Source organism: Passer domesticus, chromosome 9 (assembly GCF_036417665.1).
Source record: "Passer domesticus isolate bPasDom1 chromosome 9, bPasDom1.hap1, whole genome shotgun sequence".
Classification (NCBI taxonomy): Eukaryota; Metazoa; Chordata; class Aves; order Passeriformes; family Passeridae; genus Passer; species Passer domesticus.
In genome coordinates, this window is record NC_087482.1 from 37,803,960 (window position 1) to 37,820,691 (window position 16,732).

The window sequence follows — 16,732 nt, forward strand, 5'->3', positions numbered from 1 at the left end:
AAACTTCTTTTAGGAAGAATTGAGGCCATCAGGAGTAGGGCCTCCAGTTGGTAGCTCATAGAACTTTCTGGCAGTGTCTGTTATCCTCCCATCTTCTCTGCAGCAGAAATGCATTTGAAACTTCCTTGACTGCAAACCTCAGAAGTTGTCTGCTAAGAAAAGAGAGTTTCTCCTCAACCTGTGATGAAAGCTACTGGTGAAACAGCTGCCCTGCCAGTGTGCTGCACTCTAACCCCAGGGGTTAGTCACACTGGAGCAGAGGGAGGGGTAGTGTTTCAGGTGTTTGACTCCATGCCTTCTCTTTCCAAAGCTTGGAGTTTGGCCTGTTTGCAACCTGGAAGTAGTAGTTAGGAAGAGTTTTCCTTCTCTCTTGTCTGTAGGAACTGTTTCACTTCACGTTTCCTTTCCTTCTGCCTCAGGTCGCTGCCTGTCACTGGCTTTTGCTGGACAAAGCACTTCATCAAAGCAGGCCCCCTCCTTACCCTGCTCCCTGTTCACCTGCCTCTCCAGGTGGGAAATGGTCTTGTTAAGGCCTGTTAACAAAATGGATCAGATCTGTTCCTGACCTCCTGGGTCACTGCAGGAGGAGTGGTTTGGGGAGTTGGGGTTGCTGTTCCAGCCTGGCTGCTGAGCCACAGCAACACAGCCCACTTCCCTCTAATCATGGAGCTGCAGTACAGAGAGATTAAGCTGTCCATGACACCTGCTCCAGGCGTAGGACAGACTCCAGCTCTGCAGTCTTACAACATCTTAAGTGAGAGTAATTCCTGTGTATGGTGTAAAAAGAGGAAATGCAGACAGGTGCCCAACTCGTTGGTTCTCAAGCACTAAGTCGTATGCAAATAGAAAGTTTATTATGCTGCTGCAATCAAAGTCGCATTGAGGAATTCAGTTGTTAATAACTTTAAATCTGTGTTTTGAAAAACAACCAAACCAGAAACCAAAACCCCAAAAAAGATCAACTCCAACCCTAAGTTTTAGAAATTGAGTAAAATATACAAGATATTCTGATTATTTTATTAGTACAAAACACCCTGAGAGGTAAAGAGCAGCAAGTGCCCTTATAATTTTCCTGGTCTCTTTGGTTGGACCAGCAGTGTCTCGGGGCTGATTCCCCCGGGGCTGCAGCTGCCGTTACCCCTGTCGGTGCTCCCGGGGGCACCGGGCACGGAGGGCTTGGGTGGCGGGGCGACTCGCCTGCACTCATGGGCTCCCGCCAGCCCCTTTCCCCGCTATTGCCCGCGGAGACGAACCTCCTCGTGTCCCCCATCCCCGCCGTGTCCCCCATCCCCGCCGTGTCCCCGTCCCTCCGCGTCCCGTCTCTCCGTGTCCCCTATGTCTCCATGTCCCCATCTCTCCGCGTCCCCCATCTCTCCGTGTCTCCCATTCCCTCCCTGTCCCCCATCTCTCCGTGTCCCCTATCTCTCCGTGTCCCCCTCTCTCCGTGTCCCTCTCTCCGTGTCCCTCTCTCCGTGTCCCTATCTCTCCGTGTCCCCATCTCTCCGTGTCCCCATCTCTCCATGTCCCCATCTCTCCGTGTCCCTCTCTCCGTGTCCCTATCTCTCCGTGTCCCCCATCTCTCCGTGTCCCCCTCTCTCCGTGTCCCCATCTCTCCGTGTCCCCATCTCTCCGTGTCCCCATCTCTCCGTGTCCCCATCTCTCCGTGTCCCCCATCTCTCCCTGTCCCCCATCTCTCCGTGTCCCCCTCTCTCCGTGTCCCCCATCTCTCCCTGTCCCTCATCTCTCCGTGTCCCCCATCTCTCCGTGTCCCCCATCTCTCCGTGTCCCCCATCTCTCCGTGTCCCCCTCTCTCCGCGTCCCTCTCTCCGTGTCCCCCTCTCTCCGCGTCCCTCTCTCCGTGTCCCCATCTCTCCGTGTCCCCCATCTCTCCGTGTCCCCGTCTCTCCCTGTCCCCCCATCTCTCCGTGTCCCTCTCTCCGTGTCCCGTCCCTCCCGTCCCGCGCTCCCGGGGCGGGACCCGCGCGGAGCGGCGGCCGCGGCGCCCCCTTGCGGCGGGCGGTGCGGCGGCGCTAAGGCCCCGCGGCGGCGGCGGCGCTGCCGTGTTGACAGCGGCGGCCGCGCCGGGAGCTGCCCCGGGAAGCGGGTTGGCGGCGCCGGTTCTCCGCTCCCAGCTCCGCTATGGCCTTCATGGAGAAGCCGCCGGCCGGCAAGGTGCTGCTGGACGACACGGTGCCGCTGACAGCGCAGATCGAGGCGAGCCAGAGCCTGCACTCGCACACGGTGAGCGGGGCAGGCCGGGCCGCGGGGGCAGGCGGGAGCGGCCGGGGCGGGGGAGGGAATGGAGGGAGCCGGTAACGGGGGGCGCCGGGGGGTGCTCGGGGTCCGCGGGGCCGGCCGGGGCACGGCGGGAGCGGGGCCGGGCGGGGGCCTGGGCTGAGCCCGCGGCAGCGGGGCCGGGGGTGGCGGAGGCGCTGCGGGCTGCGCTGGGGGCGAGGGGAAGCGACCCCGCAGCCCCTCGGTGGGGTGCCGCTGCTCCTTCGGCTCCTTCGGCCCTCTCCGTCCGCGGGGTTCCCGGGGCAGCCGGCAGCAGCCCCGGGGGACCGCCGGGGCTCTGCGGGGGCGGCCGCGAGGGGTTCGCGCTGCTCGCGTCCGCTCCGAGCCGGCCCTGAGGGTCGCTGCGATTCCTGCTGCCCGCGGGCGCTGCAGCCTGTGGAGCGGCGATGGGCTCCGGCTGCCGCGTTTCGGTGGCGGTGATGAAGTTACACGTGAATGGGCTGCGTTTGCCTCCGGGTGCTGCCGTGTGGCCGAGCGAGCCGCAGCCCCAGCCCCGTTCCACGCTGTGGGGAGCCGTGGCACTCAGCAGAACGAGCCCTGCCGTCACTTGCGTGTCAGATTAATTCTTTTGGGATGCCTGGGACACATGCACAGTGCGTCCGTAAGCGCTGTCTTTGAGCATGCAGTAATAATCCAAATTCTGTAATGTCCTGCTTGCTGTTATTTTCCACTTTGAAAACCGGGTTTCATTATAGTATGACCAAGCAGTAGTGGGAATCAGAGAACTGGCTGTCATTTCTGATTCCTGCTTTAGCTGAGAGCAGGGGTGCTGGAGAGGAGGCCAGAGATCCCTCAGGTACTCCAGTGGGAAGCTTGCTTTAAATGGAGAGAGGGTTTCCTTATGTCCCTTACACAGCTCTGATTCCTGCATTGTGGATTGCTTCCTGCTTCCTTGCATCTGTTGCATTCCCTTACCCTGAATGGCAATAACTGCAGATTCACCCTGGGTATACACTGATTTACAGACTGTCTTATTAAATACTCTCATATAAATAATTCACACTAAGAAGTGGTTTATTTTTTGTCTGAGGAGCTCACATTTATTGACATTCCAGTCTTTCTCTGAACAGAAGTTACCTATGAGGAATTGTCTGGGAGGCCTTGTGGATCCAACAGGCTGTGGCTCTCAATTGATGCAGCTCCTCTTATAATTAAGACTAAAGAGGTTTATTTCCTGGCAAGTGGGATGCTTTTTACCTGTTTCAGTAGCTGAAGGATGGGTGTGCCAAGTCCTGTGAGAAGTTGTGTAACTCCTAATACTCCCCAGCAGACCAGATTATGTTTCGTTAGTAGCTTGTTTCCTTATTATGCTTTTTTGTTAGTTGCAAATGACAATAGTGTTTTGTGCTCTTTCCTTTGGTTTGCGTGATTCTGATTGGAAAAGAAAAAGTCACAAGATTCTTTTAAGAATGATCCCTTGGAAGAACTTTTGCAATCCAGACTCTTCCTGTGTCATCTCGGCTGAGGGAGTGCGATAGCCCTGTCTTTCATCTCTGTATTCTGTTACTAACAGTTGTGCTAATTCTCTGCTGTTTTGTTCTGATCTTTTCTTAATAACAGAATGCTGGAGCACCGTGCCTTTTGATTTCAAATCTGTCTCTAAGATACATCTATTAGTAATTGTTTGTTTTACTGCAGAAGCCCTGTTGATAGCTGAAAGATGGCTTGAAGTGTGTGTAGCACAGATGGTTTATACAGAGCCAGTGTGGGATAACAAAATACAGGAAGCCATTAACAGACATTTGGTTTCTTATTTGATGTAAGTGGACTATTCTGTCATTTCAGATACTTCATCTTATGTCCCTGGTGTCTGAATAGCTTGTTTATTGGTGGGTGATGCTGTCCCTGACTTGAACTTTCCTGAGTCAAAATAAGCCATAGGAATAAATCCTTGTCTCTGAAGAGGTGTGTAAATTACATCCTTCTAAGAAATAAGGGTTGAAGTGTTTTTGTGGGGCTTGAAAACTGTATTTTACTTTGTTAAATTATAGTTAGAAGAATGTAGATTGTCATTAAATGAATGCTTTTCAGTGTTGTTCTTCATTCCACCTCAAAGTGGTATCTTCAAAAGATGTAGATCTATAACATCCTTTATCCCAAACTAATATTTGGAGAACTAGGCCTGTTCTAAAGCAAAGGCTGCCATGAAATTTTTAGAATTCTTTTGTCAGCAGTATATATTAAGATTTTATAATGTTGTTTAGTGTTGCAAGAGTTGTTTTAAACTTGGGTTTGTATTTTTTTTTTCCTGTAGATCATAGCTTCTAAAAGCACTCATATGAAGATGGCTTAGGCTGAGTTTAGGTGCAACTTTAACATGGCAACTGAACTAGTTGTTATGTAAACCTTCTGTTGGTGCTGAAAATAGCCAATCTTCTGAAAAAACAGCTAAGGAAAAGGTGAAGAATTTCAGGAAAAGCTCTGTAGACATGGTGAAATATCACATAGAAGACCAAAGCTTGTGTCTAATGAATAGTTTGCTTGTGTATTGTTCTAAGCAGTTTCTGTTAATTTAAATTTAGTACAACAGACTGGGTAAGTGTAAACTTCATAGCATTGAATCAAGGGCTGTACTTGGCAGAGGCTGAGTTTCTGTTTCCTGAGGCTGAAGGTGAAACTGAAAAAAACAAAACTGAAAACAAAACCTGAAACTACTGTGTTCTTACCTGAATTCTCTAGAAACCTAAGAAGGGATTAAGCTACTATTGAGAATGGACTTTTGAGGATTTGCACTTTTTGCATAGTAAGAGTATGTCAACCCCCCATAAATGGGTTTTTAGATTGTTAGGGAGCCAACTGCCAAATTATCTGATAGGCACAGAGGCTCAGCATGCTTCCTTCAAGTCAGAAGAGCTCAGAAGTTCTTACTGGACTTAGTACATCCGAGCTGGAACATAATCTCTGTTTTTGTATTGCAGCAAAGAAATTGTTCACTGAGGTTTTCCTTCTGTGTATTTATTTCCAGTCATAATTGGAAGAGGAAAACAATGTCTTTCTGTGTTTTCAAAAGTTGTTTCCCTGGTTAAAATGTGTTACAAGCAGTCTGAGTTTTATTGGAATGTGCACTTAAATACAATTAATTCAGTAGCCTGATGTTTATGGAGTCCTTTTCATTTTGAAAGCCAAAAAAATACATATTGCAGGTGCCTTCCAATGGCATCTCACCTATTAGACTTGAAATTACAAGAACAAGCCCAGTCAGCTTCATTTTGTCTCCTTTATGCTTCAGCCACGAGCACTGCGTCAGGGAGAGTAACTGTGTAACTTCCAGGGGTGTGTTGGGCACCTTTCCATGGCCATGAGTCAGGGCCTTTGTAGGTCTGTGTACCAGCCCTTTTGTAGAAAATGAAGTTTTGTTGCTGTTGCATTCCTTGACTTCAATAGCAGCAGGATTACATCCAATATACTAAATGGATACTTGCCATTTGCAAGTGTCTCATCTTGATGCCAAATGTTGTGTTCTGACAACAGAGGCAATTTCAGCACTAAAGCTTTAATAAATTTTGGCTGTTAAACTTGCCTCATATTGCAGTATTTCATCTGTGTGTTCACCATGTAATAGTGGTTTCTTTCTAAGCCTTAAAATAGGATGCTATTTTCTTCCATGATAATCTAGACATTTTCCTTATTAAGAACTGTACCTGCAAGTCTGTTCAGCAGTAAAGCTACTGGTGAGTTGTACATGTTCTTCTTAACATTTCTCAATTATTTTCTGAAGTAATTTTCCTTTTTCACGTGTTTCATATTTTGAAATTGAAGTAGTGAAACAGCCAGCTTTAATACAGTACATTGTTGCCTTAAAGGCATTTGGAAATGAACAGCTGAAATAAATCCCTCTCCTAACAATCTTCCAGAGTTTTTAGTTTTCCTTAAGCAATGATGAATGTTGACACTCATGGCTGTTAGATTAAAAAAAAGTTGAAAAAGCATTTATATTTTTTCTTTTATTGTTCCAAATAGAAAAAATGGAGCCACATATTTCTAGGACTGTAGAGTTTAGTTTAAAAGCTTGTTAAAGATTTTGCACATCTGCTCTACAAGGAATTCAGTCTTTTCAAGGCTGCATTCACTTTGGACAAAAACAAACATGAAGTTACTTTTAGACATGGCATTACACAGGGAACTGTCACAGTTCACTTGTTTGAGGTTTCAGAAATGCAGTTCCTCCCCTGGGTTTAGTCAGTAAATAGCCTTCCACCTCTCCTCCAGCCTCACAAAAGATGGCTCTTTCATCACACTTAATTTTAAATATTCCAAACTTATGGTTTCCACTGGTGGTCTTACTAAATGAGTGTTGCATTTGTAGGCCCTGTGAAGATTGTAGTCAAAATATTAGTTTCCATATTGTACTTTAGTAACCCTAATTAGAATATTTTTGTTGGCTACTGAGTATTTCCTGAAAAATAGTGAGTAATTTGCCTTTCTGGTGAAGGTCACAGTGATACAGAGCACTGAAAATCTCTGATTTCTCATCTCTCTCCAAACCTTTTCGTGCTCACCAAGTTTCATTACATGTAAATGTGTGTCCTATTTTTTCCCTGCAGTTGTCCTACTTCATAGCTTTCACTGATTGAATGGCTGACTCATTACTACAGGAGGATACAGTGTGTGAATGGTGCAGCACAGACACACACACCTGCCTTGTTCAGAAAGTGAGGAAACACCAACCACTGCTGCTCCTACTTCCGATGGGCTTAATGGCAGTTGAGCAACAGCAGATAAATACTGAGAGAGGCCTCTGAGGCTGAGCAGCTCTCCTGATGTTGTTGCTGCTTTTCACATGGGAGATTTTCTAAATAAACATTTAAAAGAGCTTCTTACTAGAAATTGTTCCAATCCAGCCTACTTAAGCAGGGATTGTATTCATGCTTAATTAGGCTTTCCTCTTTTTAATGCTTATAAAATAAAGCCCTTTCAAACTTTTAGTTGATGTGACCTGAAGGTGACCTGGATCTTTATAATGGTTGGCTTTTCAAGCCTGTTGGATTAAACAGATGTAAAGCAGAAATCTGTGGAAAAAGAGGCTGACTATCCTGAGCTGGAGATTTAGAGACTATTTGCTTGGGGAAACAGACTGTATTTCCCAATATTGTTGAGACTCTATGTTTTATTATAAGAATCTCTTAACTCACCACTTTTTTTTTCCTATTTTGTCTCTGCAAAAGCCTTCTTTCCTGTTTGCTTCCTGTTTCAAAAACTAGGAATGGTGATAAAGAGCAATTGTTAAACATTTGGAGTGCTTTGCTGTGCAATTTTCACCCAGGAATGTTAACAAAATTTTGCTGAGCAGCTCTGAGTTGCTGATGATAATGTTTTAATAAGTGCTGGAACACCAGGGACTAATCTTGATGAATTTTGGGGAAAAAAAAAAAAAAAACAGCTAAATCTTGGCTCTGACTGAAAATGGGTAAATTCAGGATAACATTAATCCCACGCAGTGAGTGTGAAACTGTTATCGGCAAAAGGTTGGAGAAATGCAGTGTGGTTGTCACTGATCCATGTGGTTATTTGGAAAATATTCCTTTTCAGAAACTCTATCCAGAGCTCTGTAGTACTAGGAAGAAGATTTTAGGAAATGACAGTGCAACTGGGGTCATACATCTTTCCCTTCTCCTGACCACCTCCTCCTCCCAGCACCCATTTCAGCCTTTTTGGACTAATTGGAGCAGCCAGGAAATGATCCCATAGGTAAAACTGCTTTGCTTGGCATCTTTAAAAATGTATTTTGAGCTGCTGCAGGAATATCAAGGTTGTGTCATGAAGTGGTTTGGCAGTGCTGATAGGAAGAGCAGCAGATGTACAAACCTCACCTGTGTGGAGGGAGCAGGGAAGTTGTTTTAGGAATGGTTTTGTGGCCTGTCCTGTTGGAGGCTCCTGCTGACAGTGACCTTGCTGCCCGTGGGCAAAGCAGAGCAGGAGGTTGTGTCTCTGCTGCAAGCTGAGACCTTCCTTTCCCAACCAGCAGCTGTTAGGGCTCCTTTGAAGTTATTTGGTAAACTGAGTCATAGGAAAAATTCTGAGCTATTCATGTAGGAGTGAAAGATGCCATGGGAATTCTACAGGAGTGTAGCTAACACAGACCTCCCCGAGCCTGGTTGTTGATGCCTAAAACTGTTTGCAGGAGTGAACTCTGGTAATTACTTTTTTCTGAAGGCATTTCCATCCTGTTTTCCTATGTTTGATGATTCTGCTAAACAGAAATGATCCAGAGTGTGCCTCTGTTTTCCTTATGCTTTCATTTATTTCCTATGGGCACAGTCTCAGTCCCACTATCAGGTTGTCTCAAAGAAGATTGTTGTAATTCACATTTTTTTTCCTAACTAAACCAGAATTTGGCAGAGAAATAAAGGCTTTTGTGCATTTAGACTTGAAGAGTTGAAAGCTCTTCCCTGGTCCTATGGGAAGCATATATCAGTGGTGCTAATTATAATCCCACGACAAGCTTGCTCCCTCACAGAGGCAATAGGAAGTATCAACTTCTCACTGGAGCTCAGCATACTGTGCTCTGCTGATGATGTGTAGCCATGGCAGATACTGGGAATGGGATTCTACTTCTTATCCTGGCCTTTCTACTATTGCTGTTCTTTGACTTTCAATCTCATTACCAGCTTTGGGGAAAAAGCCCCTCAACCAACTCAGAAGACCATTTGGGCTTTTTCATTAGTTGTATTGACAGGGTAGTGCTGAGTTGGACAATAATTAATTATGGTCAGTGCTGATGGAGAGTGTATGGTGGGGACTTGGCTCTTCCTTACAGACAGAACTGATGGCCACACCTGGAGAGTGTTTGCTCTTCTTTTTCCAGTTGCAAACCCTGTGACATAAAAAAGGGACTTGAGTAGTGCATTAGGCCACAAAAGCAGATATGGATGGGATGGGAAAAATGCTCAAGTAAATGTGGGGAAAAATAGTTGTGGCCCAAATATGTTTTTTTAAAAATATAATCTTACTGTGAAAATGAGGTCTGTGTCCCAGGTTTTTATCACAAGCGTCTCCAGAAGAGCTGTGTTGACCAGTGTGGTTGTGTGCAATAAAATGCTTTGATGGTTGTTTAATGAATTTGTGTTCTGCCTGTCTTGGAGCATTTTCTTGGGGCTCAATAGAAAATGGCAATCACTGGATAAAGAGCAAGTGCTACAAGGGATTGAGCAATAACTCAGCTTTTTCCAAAATGCTAGAAAAGATGAATGACTGCACGTGGTGAATCATCACTGGTGTGGTTTTTCAGAGAAACAGCCAATGTTCCTTTGCGACTTGATGAATAAGCAGTTGCTGCAATTTTTTGTCTGTGTGTGAAGTAGCCTCTTCCCAAAATACAGCAATGGTCACAAAACAAGAAAAAACACATTAGTGGTGAATATGGGTTTCCAGGTGTCCCATTAATTGATTTCTGTCACACAGTTTCCAAAGATAATTACACTGGTTAAATGTTATCAGCTCTGTGGATTTGTGTTACTAATTATGATGATTTGGGCTTCGTGTTTTACAGGAAGATACCATAATTATGATTTCAAATGGGTAAGAGGAAAAAATATGAAGGGACCATGTCAGGCTGACTTTCTGAAAATAGACACTTTTGCTGCGGTTATTTACTGGCATTTTGCTGGTGGCAATAATTCCTGGGGGTACTTGTTAGGTATTGGAGGTGAGAAGAGAGAGGTTTCTTCAGCTGTTGTGGGTAGGCACGTGTGCTGAGTATGCTTTTGCTGTCTTTTCTAAATTAAACCTCTCAAGTGCTCCACAGGTGTGCAAGCTCCTGGAGCTCTCCTTGTCTCCTGTGCTGGGAAAGCAGAGCAGAGCAATTGTGAGGGATGGTCTGAGCAAACCCAGCTCTGGCCTTGCCCAAGGTGCTGGATCTGAATTTTCTGCATTTGAATGTTAGTTGTCTTACTTGAGGAAGTGCCTAATAACTTTCTTCAGCTCATTAGTGCTCATTTCTAATGATTTTTTTCCTTTTATTAGGAATACATAATCCGTGTCCAGAGAGGAGTTTCAACAGAAAACAGTTGGCAGGTAATTTCTTAAGTTGTAGTTCATATAACTAGGATTCTTTTTTAGGAAAAGTTTGAAAATTGCCTATTCTTAGCTTTTAAAATTTGAGCTGGAAAGAGAAATGTTGATTTGGAATTGAGAACATGAAGTGCTTGAATTCTTTTGGTCAAAACTAAGAGAAAAACAGTATTGCTGCCAGCTACAGAAGGCATGTTGTCTGCTGCTATTCTGAATATTCCAGGAGAAATGCCTGTCATGTGTTTCTACTGTGTGTTGGTACAACCATAATTTTAAAATCTCAAATTCTAGTTTGCCTTTCTCAGTGCTAAAAAGTTTTTACATCTAATATGGCAAAAATGTCTTGTTTGCAGACAACTTTGCTCACAAGTACTGTTTTAAGATAATTTTTAGAAATGCATTTTCTGTCTGATCAGGTTGTGATTAAAAACTCTTTTTTGCTCTCTGGCAATGTGACATAAATCCAGCAGTTAGGCATTTGTACAAACATTGCAAAAGAAGATGATTGTAAATGGGAATTAATTTTCTCTGGTGGGATTTTGAGGAGTAAAATGCCAATGGAAAAAGTAATTGGTTTCCTGAACTGTGTATTTTATTTTACAGATTGTGAGGCGGTATAGCGACTTTGACTTGCTGAATAACAGCCTGCAGGTAATTTTCACTCTTCATATATGAATAAAAAATGTCATTAGAAGAATATGTTCAGAATTGTGATATTTTTGTATATTGTGGTGAAAAAATAAAAGAATTCGCCCCGATGTAAAGAGGAACTGTGACTTCAAATGTAACATGAATATGTACTTATTCACCCTTAAGTTTTCTCTGGTAAAATTTGAATTTTAGCATCAACAGGATCAATTTATATTGAAATGGAGAAATTTGGCAGCTACTGAATCTTTCCCTTCAGTCCTGTGACTTGTTCCGGTTTTATGTGTTTTTATTTGTTCCTCCTTTGATTTGGAGAAAGCCAAGGCACATACCAACCTTAGAAATTCAGCATTGAAGTGCTATGTGTCTCATTATTTATATTCGTTTAAAAGACTACCAGATGCTGCTTCTCATGTGATAGTTTTCTGTGACACTGAGGAGTGTTCCTTGGTCAGACACTGGACTTACTGTGTGTTTTCTCCTGCTATTTAGGACAATTATTTCTTTTTAGTTTGTGTGGGAAAAAGCAGAAGTGTGAGTGTGTTTGGGAACAGGGGGGAAGCAGCAGTGATTAACATCTACAGGAGACAAACTCTTGAGATTTCCATACTGGGCTAACAGGATAAAAAGTGAGCGACACGATTTGAGGATAGATTTTTGTGACTTTAAAATTTTTCCCTTGTTAAGTATTTCATGAATTCAAGAGCTTAATATTGCTTCCACTTCCTCCCTCCTCCCCAAATCAAATCAACTATCTGCTTGATGAACCTCGAGGAGCAAAAGCCTGCACGGTGTTGATTTGTGTGCTCTGAGAGGCCACTGCAACTGCTTCCTCTGCTGCAGGTGGATGGGGGCAAATCAGTCACAATTCAACAGATGCCTTGTGGAATTACTCTGATAAATGTGCAGTAGCATTTAAGTAGGAACTTTTATCATGACCTAGAAACCTTCTCTGTGATGTGCTGAATAAATGTAATACAGAGGTGTCTCCTGCCCCAGAGACATCCAAGATCTAAAATTAGACAAACACCCATGGGAACACAAGGAGTTGAGATGGTACTGGTCATCAGAGTACCCTGGGGTCATTGTGGTCTAACCATAGTTTTGATAGAGATCACAGAGAAAAAAATTTGTGAAAGTTTTTAAAAAGAAGGAAGAGTTCACTTTGCAGCCACCTATAACAAGCTGCTCTTAACCACGGGGCAACAGAATGTGTTGAGGCATGAAAAGGCTTTGTTGCCTTCTCATTTACCTTTCAAATGAGGCAGCTTTAGCAGAGAAGGCAATGGACCTTTAAGACTTAAAATCCAGAAATGACAGGTACTGCAAAGTTAGGTCTATGTGGAAAATCTGTTAAGTGAAGGTTAATAGGTTATGTATGATGGGGTTTAGAAGGAAAAGCTTTTTTATCTGAAATAAAAGTAAATGATAAGAATGGAGGGTCCAGGAAATTATCTGACAGCAACTTTGCAGAGTGGGACAAAGGGGAGATTTGAAACAAGAGAAACTAAGATCCAGGACAAAAATGTCAGCTGCTTGCATGACTTGGATGACTGGAAAACATTAAAAAGAATTATCAAAATGTACCTCTAACTTTAATGGGAGGATATGAGAGGATGGCTCAATTAGCAGGGCATGTGCTTTAGCAGTTGGTCTCTCCAGTGGCTCTTTTCTCTTTTTTCTTTCTCTTTTCTCCTGCTGTCTCAGAGTTTTTTATAAATTACTCTTTGCAATGCTGGAGCTGAACTTTCCTCATCAATTAAGACAACACACTTCTCAGATGTGTTCATCCAAAACTCTAAGCAACAATATTCCATGACAATATTCAGGTCCTGTGACACATTTTAAAACTCTATAAGCTCTCATCTTGTGTATATTGAAATTAGGGTAAACAAACAAAACTCTAAACAAATAAGAAGATTCCAAACCCTAATCTTCTTCCTTCAAAGCTAAAGATCTGCTGGAAGAGCTGCTGAAGCTTCTTTTGGGTGTAAAGCCCAAGGTCTCCAAGTTCTTGCGGCATATTTGACCTCTCTGTGTTTGTGTGGATGTGTTTGAGCACAGCTGCAGTTGAGTTGGAATGTGAATTTTCTTTTCTTAATCTGGTACTACCTGTAGTAAGGATTGATAATTAAAAAATTGTCTAGGCTAGGGAATGCAGTCCTGCCAAATACCTTGGAAAAAATTGAAGTGTATATACGTGACCCTGATTTGTATCAGAAAGTTTCAAGACAGGTTCCCTGAACTCTCAGTTGTACCAGATTGAAAAGCTTCTTCCAGTCGGTTCTGCATTTTTCTTCTTTAAGTATTTGACAGAGATCAGTGGAGATCATTCTTCTGTTTTGTCAAGTGAAGTGCTGGTACTGGAAGTACTGGAATTCACAGCAAGATATCTGGCTTTTGTGAAGCATTTTATTGCAGCTTTTGAACAGACATTCCTGAGCAGGCTGTGGTTTGAAGATAAGAATGTTAATTCCCAGGTTCTTCAGTGGCAAAGCCCATCCTGGCTCCAGTGGTGAGCTGGAGCCACTGAGAAGCAGTGTCTGAAAGCATGTGAGGTCTTTGCAAGGTCAGGCCCTCAGTGAGGTGTTCTTGCTGTGCTGTGCTGTGTGTTTTGGCAGATAGCTGCAAAAACCTGGGCCTGAATGTTGCTTTCTGTTGGAAAATAGTAGAAGTCTGATTTATAAGTTTTAAAACAAATAGTAGTGGTTGGAAACCCTGTGAATTAGAGTCAGTTTCTCTCTGATGGTAACTAGCCGTCAGCTCAATAAGGTAAAGGTGATGATTTGGCATGCTTTTTAAGTGAGTATTCTAGAAAAGGACTCAGCTCCTGTTTAGAAGCTCAGTTTTTAATCAAAAAGAGTGGTCTGCCAAAAGAGAGTTCTGTTTGCCTCTAGTGCTAAAACTAATTTGGTGAATTATTGGCTGTAAGTGATATATGGTTGTTTTTGATTTTTTTCCCTGGTTTTTATTAATAGCTTCTGTAATTCAGACATAGATATGGTTCTTTTTCAGTCCATAATTTGAAGTCAGAAAACAAGAAGTGCTAAAGTTAGCAGAGCACAACTCCTCTGTTCAAATGAAGGAGGTAGAAAGGAAGGGGGATGCTCCTTCTGCTCCAGTTTGTTGAACTAATCCGTTACTTTTTCCACTAGTTAAAATGAAAATTGTTCAAACACCAAAAGTCCCAGTCTTCTCCCTGGCGAACTGTTTGCTTTAGAAATGAGGTTATTGCATCAGGTGTAATTGATTCCTGCAACATGTAATTCTTACAGATAACTCCCATGGAGATTCAGCTTACCCAAGGCAGGTGCTTTGATCTGCAGGACAACGATGTGTTAATGACAGGAAAAATGTGTTCTGGCAATTCACATGACGTAGTTGGATTTAAACACTAAAGATGATCTCTTTGATCTCATTTACACAAAGCTTTGAATTTTTTTCATTGTTCTATTTTGAAGGATTTCTCGGATTTTTTTTTCCCCCATCAAGTTTTAGATCTCTTGTGTCAGTATAATACAATTAGTGTACATCCCTTGGTAGATTGCAGCTATTTCTGGGTTGAAAGATGTATAGATGTTTAAAAAATGTACAGGAACAAATTCAGAAGATAAAATGGAAATATGCACAGTATCTGAAATTACATATTAAAAATACTAACAGGGTTTAACATTACCTACAAATACATAGAGGCAGATGAAAATTACTAATCTGCACATGATGAAATAAGAAAGCATTAATCTTACCCAGAAAAAGTGGTCAGGTGTGAATTGTTTTTGTGCTGTGGCAGAAGCACATCATGGAAAGAACCTGGCTGAAAATTATAGGTATTTAGTGTCTGAAAGTTTCGGGTAGTGATCTTAAATGTATGACTCACTAGCAAAAATTTGTCTCCTTGTATTTTCAGTGTTGTTCCACTTACTAATCTCTTCACAGTGGGATGTGAGCTGTCATCTGACTCTGATAATGGTGCTTAGGAAAAATAGAAAAGCTTGTACATACACAGTACAAGGAGAGTTATCCAGTAGTTAGCTTGCTGCTGGGAAACTTTTGCTTTCTGGGTTGCTAGTTTTATATCCTTGAGGCATTTTGCGAGCAAGGTTAGTAATTTTTCCTCTCTTTTTAAGATCTCAACTCTAAGTCTACCTCTTCCTCCAAAAAAGTTGATTGGAAATATGGAGCGTGAATTCATTGCTGAGAGACAGAAGGGACTCCAGGCCTACCTGGATGTCATTACTACCCATCACATACTGTCCAACTGTGAACTGGTAAAGAAATTCTTGGACCCAAACAGCTATTCTGTAAATTACACTGGTAAGTAGAAAATAAAAAAACTGTGCTTCACTTTGACTTCAGCACGTGCTGTGTACCTTAATTGAATCCTGGCCAGGATCTACACTGAAACATGGGGGGAACAATCTTCAAAATTATCCTCCTGTGCATGTGATTATTTATGATAATGCTTCTCCAGCTCTGTGCATGGATCCTGCTGGGATTGTCAAATATAAATATTTGAATTATTTCACAGAGGAGTGAAGAGGGTCAAGATCTGTGTAAGCAGAACTTGGAGGAGGGGGGGTTGGTCAGAGTGACATCTACTTTCATAATTCGTAATAAACGAAAATAATTGTTCTCGGGAAATAATTTTCCTGTCAGAGTCTAAGGTAGAGTTAAGTTTGTTAGCTTAGTGTTCTGTTAAAACAGCCCACTTTCTGAACACAGAACCTTTCAAGAATTGTGGTTATCTTGTCTAGCTCCTGCCCTTGCTTTGGGGTGTGAGCTAATTTAGAACTAATTGTTTGAGCTAGGTTGAGTACTTTTTCAAGGCTAAACTAAGCCAGATTCCCTCTTCCCACAGATACTGGAAAGTCACTGCATTCCTTAAAATGATATCCATTGATCAGTTTCTTCATTACTAACTGTTTATGCTTTGAATTTGTCTTACTTCAGCTTCAGCCATTAGATATCAATAAATATTTGTCTTGCAGACTGAAAAAACTTCCTCTTAGTGATGAAACCCACTCCACAAATTTAGTTCATAGGCAAACCAACTCTTTGCAAAATGCAAAGCTTGTTTTCTTAGAAGCAGAGCCTACTGAAGCAGGAACTTACTGCTTCCTTTTCACTTGTCTTTTTTTCCTCCCTTTATGTAACATTCTTGTATCTTCAGCTTCAAAGTGCAAAGAACATTTCCCAATATGATAAGCTGTGCAGGAGCTGTAAATTATTAGTGACTCTTTAAGGATGCAGTTTGTCTGTCTAATGCTGAGCAAGCAGTTTAAATTCTCAAAGAGGCGTAGTGATTTCTGTGTTAATTTTGAGCACTTTCATCAAGATTGTTTTTCCTGCAAGTTGCTGGGAAGCTGGTGACACATGTCATTGCCTATGGTCTTTAGAGACACCATCAGTTTGTGGTTTCCTAAATACTGGAGCAGAGAGATGATGCTTGTTACACTTTTTTTCTAGCATATTTCTAAAGAAAGAAGATACAATGCAGAGAGATCAGTGCATCCTTACCTTTTTGCTGTATTTCTATGCCATGATTCCCTTGGCATGATTCCCTTTCTCCCCCCCACTTCTCATTGAGATTTCCCCTCAAGTCACTTCATGAATAAACCAGTTGTGTTCCCAGCTGTGGGAGAATTCACTAACCAGATGGGTGTCCTCCCCCTTGGCCCCCAAAATGTATAAAGATTCATGATAGCTGGCCAAATACCTCTGCCTGCACAGAAAAGGGCACAATAACCTATAGTGAAACAGAACTAATTCGTTTACATAA

The 16,732-nt window shown here is 42.8% G+C and overlaps 1 protein-coding gene across 10 annotated transcripts in view; it reads left to right on the plus strand.

The window, feature by feature from the left end:
• The first annotated feature begins 2,017 nt into the window (after positions 1–2,017).
• Positions 2,018–16,732, plus strand: part of PXK (PX domain containing serine/threonine kinase like) — a 32,794-nt gene continuing 18,079 nt past the window's right edge. For 6 of the 10 annotated variants that reach the window (XR_010368636.1, XR_010368638.1, XR_010368637.1 and 3 more), the window contains exons 1-4: positions 2,019–2,241; positions 10,258–10,308; positions 10,909–10,956; positions 15,081–15,267. Coding sequence is in view for 4 of the 10 variants with exons in the window: in XM_064432864.1 (XP_064288934.1) it covers positions 2,140–2,241; positions 10,258–10,308; positions 10,909–10,956; positions 15,081–15,267 (388 nt within the window). In the remaining 6 variants the exon portion in view is untranslated. Of the gene's footprint in view, positions 2,242–10,257; positions 10,309–10,908; positions 10,957–15,080; positions 15,268–16,732 lie in introns of all 10 variants that reach the window. The other 4 variants (XR_010368634.1, XR_010368635.1, XM_064432862.1 and 1 more) reach the window with 1 other exon arrangement.